General features: G+C 33.7%; 1 protein-coding gene across 1 annotated transcript; it reads right to left on the bottom strand.

The window, feature by feature from the left end:
* Nucleotides 1–1,988: 1,988 nt before the first annotated feature.
* LOC119073512 (protein bric-a-brac 1-like) lies at nt 1,989–5,854 on the bottom strand. The gene is made up of 3 exons (XM_037179031.1): nt 4,411–5,854; nt 2,959–3,019; nt 1,989–2,894 (listed from the first exon to the last, which is right to left on the bottom strand). Exons 1-3 carry the CDS (start codon nt 5,389–5,391, stop codon nt 2,395–2,397), a joined length of 1,542 nt encoding a protein of 513 aa, XP_037034926.1. The 5' UTR covers nt 5,392–5,854; the 3' UTR covers nt 1,989–2,394.
* Between the last annotated feature and the right edge of the window lie 2,399 nt (nt 5,855–8,253).

Raw genomic sequence — 8,253 nt, forward strand, 5'->3', positions numbered from 1 at the left:
CGCTGGCTACCACTACACCAAATCAGTCAAAACTGTTCATTTACGGCCGAAATACATTTTGTTTTCGCTGTATGTAGTAAACCTGCAGTGGCAATAACTTTGTGTATATCCATTTATACCATCTGCTGGAGAAGGTTGTTTTAATAGTAATTTTTATTAACATTAACATATAACGAAATTTTTTTTCGTTATTTTGATTCGTCATTCACTATTAATTATTATTTTACAAATAATTTGTATTAAGTTATAAATTAATATTGTTATTCATGTTTTTACTCATTTTTTTTCTACTATTAATGTTACAAGAAATATGTACACACACAGTACATGGAACAACAAAAATATAAACCAACATGTACGCACACATTATAAATTAATATTTATGCCATGCTTTAATATTATTCTCGAAAAATATATTATTATTATTATATGAGAGTCATGGCTGTACGTACATTTTAATAATAATAAAAATAAAAATTAAATATAATCTGGTGGTACGTTATATTTATAAAGTATAATAAACTACTAAACCATAGTGAATCATCAGAAAATATGTTTTTATGTAATAGAAATTATAATTTTTTTTAAATTTAGATTATTGTACGTTAATTGAAGTTTTGTTGTTTAGAGAATGTAAGTTTTTTTTATTGAAAAATAAATAAATTAATCGTATTTTTCATTTCAAATAAATTGTGAAGTTGAAGGTTATGTATACATTTAAAGTTTTATGTTTACATTTCACATTTATTCAATTCAAAGCCAGTGTGAAGCTACAGCCAACGGAAAGTATACTCAATGATGTTGATGAAACTGTTCAATGAAATGACTACTTACAATCCGAATTCTTCATCGCGCACAAAGAAAGCGTTTGCGTCTGTACAGCGAGCATTTTTTGTGATTCTATGGTGCTACGTATCTTCTGATAACGATTATTGGATTTTGTTGTCTTGCGGCCAGAGAATGGTTTCGCATTTTCTGGTCACAATACAGCAAAGTAACGTATTGTCTTGCTAAGAATTTTTTTTGTTGAGGCGTGTGGGATGCATTACTCGCCTTCAGATCGAACTACAAACTTCCCACAACCCTCAACAAAAATGCAAGACAGTAATGTACTATTGTCAAAGCACCTAGCGTAGTTTTCAAAGTAAATACTACTCTACCAATTCCACCTAAAATACAATTGTTACCATTAAAAATGTCATTGTGATTAATACCATTATTGAAATTATGTAGAATAGTATTTTGACACAACAAATATTCTTTCACTATGCTGTGATTTTGCTCAAACTAATGAATGTACAACAGACATCATTTTCAGTAGAATATTATAACTACTGAAGTATATTATTCAATTTATGATAAGAACCATTCAGTAACTTTATAATTTATTGACGTCTCCTTTTTACATGCCACGGGGACATAAAGACAGATTTTCTCGTGCTGTCGTTATTTGTGTAAATTTGACTACCTTCGACGTTTGATTTGATACAAATCCGCATTCCATTCTGTTCATACTAAAACATTCCAAATGGACGGTTAGGCATCCAAGACGGATACGTGAAAATTAAAAGAATTGACGATCGAATGCCAACAGAATTGCTCAGGATATACATAGTTAGATTCTTACCAGCCGCAGCAGGAGTCAACAAATCGGCAACTGTTCCTCAAACCCGATACTTGTCAATAAAAGGTAGGTTTGGTAGGAAAGATGCGGGCAACTGATGGAAATAGTCTCATGGGTCGTTTCCTGCGTTGAAGTCACGAAACTTGATATTTCTCTTCAGTTCAGTGTTTTTCAGATTGTAATACGATGTCGCAACAATTTGAATTGAATAACAACAATTGATTCAACATACAGATGTTATATTAACATAACAGAAGAGTCGTATCGAGATACAAGTGTCGAGTTAGCTACATTGTAGAATACTTACCTCTCTCTCTCCAATACGCTCAATTTTCAAAATAATTGGGAAAAGAAAACGCAAACATTCTTGCAACTAAAATGCCTTTTCTTTCAATAATATTCGGACAGTTAAACAAATAAATTAATTTTAAATTCTTATCAAATAATAATTAATTCAAAGTGATATATCATTAACCAATAAACTAACGTAGCTAGTTGTTCTGCAGGGGAAGCTGTCAGAAATGTAACAATTTCTATTCAAATTTAAACCAAAAATAAAACAAAAATTCAATCGAACGGAGATGCTGATCGTTATTAATTTTGAATTGCTTGAAAATTTAATCCCCAAAATTTCTCCGTTATTTTCGTCGTTTCTAATTTATCCCAAAGATGATTTCTTCCAGCTGTTGACTAGCGCAGATTCAAACTGGCTGTAAAATAGTCTAAACGATCCGAAATTATTTTTTTTAAATGATTACGACTCGTTGTCATCACGTACTAAATTTCGAAAATATCCCTTCGACCATAACCGATGTCATGTTCGACGGTGGAATATTATACATCGGCCTATCAGACGGCCGACCGTCCACTAAATGCACACCATCATCCTTCATTTCATTTGCATCACGAAATACAACAGTCTTAATAACACCTTTAATGTGTTCGTCCGGCCATAGGCCCAATAAAATGCGTTGCGGTCTACCGCGTCCCTTCGGCCGTAAATCCTCAATACCACCTTCGATCGATGGACCCAGCATATTGTGAACACGATTCGAATATAAAACAAAAGTCGGATATGGAATGTCGTACTTTCGAGCTGCCTGCGATAGCGATAGTCCGTCTTTGAGTACACTAAATATTGCCTCGGCCATAGTTTCCGGTCGCCACGATTTCAACGGACCGCGTTCACGGAATCGCTGATGGTGGATAAGGTTTTGGTTTGTGTTCCAGCATTTTTGCCACATTGATTGCAATTGGTATTGGTAGCTGTCTGCGGGTTCGAAGATGATCATGTCAAGTGATTGATTACACAAAAATTGTTTTAATAGACTCACCAGCTATCGAAGCAGATGTGGATGCGTCTAACCATGCATTTGTGTTTTGCATGAGCTTTGTCTGCAACAGAAATTGTTAGTTGAATGAATCACGAATTTACATTTTGAATTTTAATGAAAAAATGCGAAGGGTATCTGGTAAGAGTCGGGTATATCACACCTCATGCAAACAATGTAACATTTTACTTGTTTTTCCGTTTACATCGGAAAACGCAGCGGAGATGGCATTTTAATTCAAATATTTTTAATGGTCAAAGGACTCGGATGTAAAGTATTTCCACCTGACGGTTTCTTGTAATAAAAAAATTCCAACCGAAGCTATGCTATGTCGCAGGATGATTTTGAGGGGCATGAAACCATTCCGATTATAACTGAATTAAGCGCGACAAAAAGGTATATTTGAAGCGTGTAACAAGTGGACAACGGCGGATGTGCGACTATTTAAATTAAAGCTGATTAAGAAGAACATACCACGCATTCTTTTCATTTTTATGCTGGAAGTTTAGAAATTGTTTAACGAAACGAAGGAAATAAATTGTTTGAAAAAAAATTTATTTCGGATTAGAGTGGACGACCGGATCATGCTACTACATTAACGTTCATCATAGTTTGTGTCATTTTGTGACGATTAAAGTGTTGTTTTGCTAATAAATATGCATGTCGAGTTGCATTTTTTAAGTTCCAAGAAATTCTGTTAAGTGTTTGCCTGAATTAAAAATTTAATTTTTTCCTTCTTCGAACCATTTCCCACAATTAACACAAACCAAATCCTCCCGCATCCCAACCAACGCTAAATGAAAAAACGTTCTATCAACAAGTCAACACTTCTCGTATAAAGCATCTCAATTTTGCTAGTCGTCTCAATTGAAGATTAACTTTTTCTGCATGGACTCCTCGTTAAACACAAAACATGAAAAAAAGGTTTTACTTCCTCTCAATGAAACACTCAAATTGATACAGCGTCGCCTGAACGGCACAGAAATCTCCAAAGAATACGTGTTAGTAACATGTGTATGTTAGTTTGGCGTTCATCAACTCTAATTTTCTGTCTACAAAAGATTCACATCGCATATCCCATAATGTATAAGACATCTTCATCGGTTCATAAACACATTCACTACACACATAGAGAGGTTCATACCGACGACGCGCCGTGACGTCACATAAAATATATATCATGTTTACCACAGCATGGAGACGACTCAGGGGACATATATACACCGATATAACGATAGACACAGGGACGCAGAAACGTGGTAGACGAAAATAAACAAAATTTTCATATTTTCAAGAACGAAAGTATTGTGAAAAGATCAAGTGCATTATACATAGTACTTATATGGTGGTGTATGTGGTATATTATATTCAGTCAGTGCATAGCCGACAATAAATCATGAATAATTTTCTTCAAACATTTTTAATTAAAAAAAAAGGGAAAAAAAATTTACTCACCCGTTCTTCTTCACGAATCATTTCGGCAATTTCTGGTTTTATTTCTAAATCATCTGGATGATTCATGTTCATAGCCGACAAACCAATAGCTTCAAGTGGTGATTGCATGGGGTATGTAGAAATGGGTGTTGATGTTGACGGGCCATGAGCATTTGGTGGAATGGGCGATGATGTGCCGAACGAAGGGTGTTCGGGAGTTGTTGTCATATTAACTGGACTGCCAGCTGTACTGTTATTCTCTGTGGATGGCCAACGGCGTTTGCGATTTCGGGAATTGGAATTTTGCGTCACATCAATGTTACTACTGCCACTGATGTTTGCCCATTCTTTTGGTGTTATTCTCTGCCGTTTCAGTTCGTTAACGGTTTCGCTAAACGCTTTTGTTTGTTGCGGTATTGCAATTTCATTATCATTTCCATTCACATCGGCCAGACCTCGAATTTTTAACATTTCGGCCACTCGTAACAATGGACTAATTTGATCTTGGCAAACGTTTATTTCACCTTTGTACATAAAATCAACAGCTGCCTTTAAGACTGGCCACTTTATGTCTAACATTATAATAACGGGATGTTTGCACGGATTTTCGAAAAATAAATCTTGAAAATATGGACTGCAAGCGGACAGTACTATTTTGTGGGCCTTAATTGAGTGACCATCACAAACTAGCGTAACATCGACGAACGATTCATTTTGTAGCAGTTGATCGAAAACACTTGTCAGGTTGGATTGGTAATTGTTCCATCGAAGACAAAATTGTTGTGGATTAGACGACGATGGCTCATTTATTTCACATTGTTTTTGCGATTGTTGTTGTTGTTGTTGTTGGGGCGGTTGTGATGGTGGTCCGACTGATGGTGATCTTAGTTTGGGTAAATTTTGCAATGGAGGTGTCTGTGACGGAATACTCTCGTTGTCTGCATCTTCCTGTTCGACGGCCTCAGCTGGTGTTATCGAGGGTGGTGACGGGGTTTCTGACATGATTATCGATTATCTTACGTAAATTCTTTTTTGACCACTAACAGTAAAGCATCTTATGCACGACTCATGAAAATCTTAAAATTACACGGTTTACAACAAACGGCTAAGTTCTTCGTCTAGTAATTGCCGACGTAAAATGTTTTATGAAATTGAAATATTAAGCCGATGTATCGTTGTACTCTTCGAAAAAATGTTTAACTTTCGGTTGGGTATTAGTTTATTCTTTACAATGATTACGCCCTTTATATTAAACACTTCACTTATTTAATTAACTTTAGCCTCGCAATAATAAAACTTTTGTCTCGATATAGTCTACTAAAAATCAAATTCACATAAAAGTTCAGAACAAATAAGAATTTTCTTCATCAATTTAGACTGTACGCTCAACTATTTTATTTTACTTATGAACAACACGACGGTTCAGATCACACTGACTCAGTCTTGTAGAAATTCACTCTTGAATTGTATGAATTGCAGCGGAATTTTACGAAAACATAAGTACAATGTATCTCGTTGTTCGTACAATAACTACCACCACCAGCAAACTCTTTGTCAGTATTAGGTTACTTTTGTGCAACTCGATTTGTATTGGTTCAATGAAGATGTGTGCGACGTTTGTTTTGGTTGTACGATATGGTGAAAAAGGGGTAATGGAAGCTTTGTGAGCTTTTCACCGTTTCTCCTCTTTGTAAAGAAATGTTTCGTTGTGGGATAACGTATACCTAACCTATACATCTTAATCTCAGAAATTTGTTGTGAAAATTAGTGAATTAATCTTTGCTGTCCTTTATGACGTCTCATATGTGCATTATATAGTATTCGATTGAGAAATTTATCTTTGAAACAATTAATGTTGATTGCATATAGGCCGGACGTTGTATTTACATTTTATTTGAATGTAACTCCATTGAATTTGTACATAAACTAGATCATGCGTAAGACTAGATTGTGGTTAGATCGCGGTTTTTGAAATTGCAACGACAAAAAAATTTATTAAATTTAAAACTCATTTAGGCGACTTGATCTTAGTACAGAATTTGTTGAATTTAAATTAGACCTAAAAAAATTAGCATCCATTTTCCATATCTTTTCATTGCCAAAATAATAATGCGAAAAAAATAATCTGTCAAAAAACATAATTTATCTGCAAAACTTAAAATTTACAAGGAAAATAATAAAGTTATTAATATTATGATGTCAATCAAAATCCAAAAATAAAAAATAAAAACTGTACCGTCTTAATCTGACATTTTATATCGAAATTAATCAAGATAAATTTTTATATAAAAAAAAATATTTTAAAATATGAAAATAAAATTATTTAGATAAGATAAAAGCAACCAATTTTAATTACTTAATAAAGAAAATGTCAAATTAAATATTGTGCCGGCGATAAAAGTATATAGTAATATACTAAAAGGTAATTTGTATTAATTCTTTTTTATACATTTGTGCTAGAGATAATTGTTTGATAAATTCATTGATTTTGTTTGGTATGGTGATCAGAGATACTTACCCATTGAGTTTATTATGTTACAAATAAAGTACGTCTGCAATAAAATCTTGAAAAAAAAGAACTCAAAATATTTTTTATTGAACTTTATCTAATCAAAAGTAATTAATTAATAAATTATATAGGAAAAGAGGTTTACTTTGTTGGTCATGCCAGAAAGGTCTTTTTCTGTATTGGTGGGACTGGTAATGGTAATGACTATGGTTTGAAATATCATTAGGATTGGTTTTTTCTTTCTTAATATTACCATACTGTCACGAGTGCGAATAGTCAATTGGGAGGAATTTAGTCTCCCTTTTATAAATTGGATTATTATGAGTTTATGCTTCCTTTTACAGTATTAAACACAAGTAAATGCTGCCGATTACAACATTGAACATAATAAGCTTTTGTCTCCTTTTACAAAATGGCATATAAAGAGCTTATGCTTCCTTTTACAACATGAAACATAAGGAGCTAATGCCCCCATTTACAACATGGAAATTATGCTACCTTTTACAAAATGGAACATAAAGAGCTTATGCTTGATTTTACAACGTGGAATATTAGGAACTTATGCTTCCTTCTACAACATGGAACATGAGGCACTAACTGTCCCGTTAACAATATGTAACATAAGAAGCTTATGCCCCCTTTTACAATATAGGGAGCTTAGGCTTCTTTTTACAACATGGAACCTAAGGAATTTATGCTTCCTTCTACAGCATGGAACATGAAGAACTTATTTTCCCATAACATGATTATGCTTCAAAATTTAAAAAGTTTATTCGATGTTGCTCAGAATCTTTTATTTGCCAGAAATTTTGCGACACTCAGTTCGTGGTCATCATCAGTAGCTGAAATTATGCTTCCTTTATAACATGGAACATAAGGAGATTATTACTCCTTTTTCAAAATGGCATATAAGGAGCTTATGCTTCGTTTTACAACATGGGACTTAAGTAGGTCATGCTTCCATTTACAAAATGAAACATAATGAACTTATGCTTCATCTTACAACATGGAACATAAGGAACAATAAGAATGTGGTGAACCATCAGACTTTATAAAATCGAAGAAAATGTTAGTTTCATCAGCCTTATCACTAAAACTAATTTAATAGTTATCTATCTACCAAGGTAGGTATGAAGGTATTTTAGATGTCGACAAGGCGTCGTTTGCGAAAAAATACCGGTATACTTGGTAGATACAACGTTTTTCTCAATTTCGGGCCATAATCACCTTTCCAATGCAAAACATGTCCTACATTTTGTACCAAAATTCTTGTGTATACAGAAATTCATTTGAACGATAAAGAAGGCTGCATTATAATACACATTGCAATGTGATGTAAAGAGACGCGTTTAATG

Source organism: Bradysia coprophila, unplaced genomic scaffold (assembly GCF_014529535.1).
Source record: "Bradysia coprophila strain Holo2 unplaced genomic scaffold, BU_Bcop_v1 contig_138, whole genome shotgun sequence".
Classification (NCBI taxonomy): domain Eukaryota; kingdom Metazoa; phylum Arthropoda; class Insecta; order Diptera; family Sciaridae; genus Bradysia; species Bradysia coprophila.

Coding starts and splice junctions, on each gene's coding strand:
- LOC119073512 (XM_037179031.1), bottom strand. CDS start 5,391: ATGTCAGAAACCCCGTCACCACCCTCGATAACACCAGCTGAGGCCGTC. Junction 3,020..4,410: donor TGATTCGTGAAGAAGAACGG/GTGAGTAAATTT, acceptor TTTCTGTTGCAG/ACAAAGCTCATGCAAAACAC. Junction 2,895..2,958: donor CACATCTGCTTCGATAGCTG/GTGAGTCTATTA, acceptor TCGAACCCGCAG/ACAGCTACCAATACCAATTG.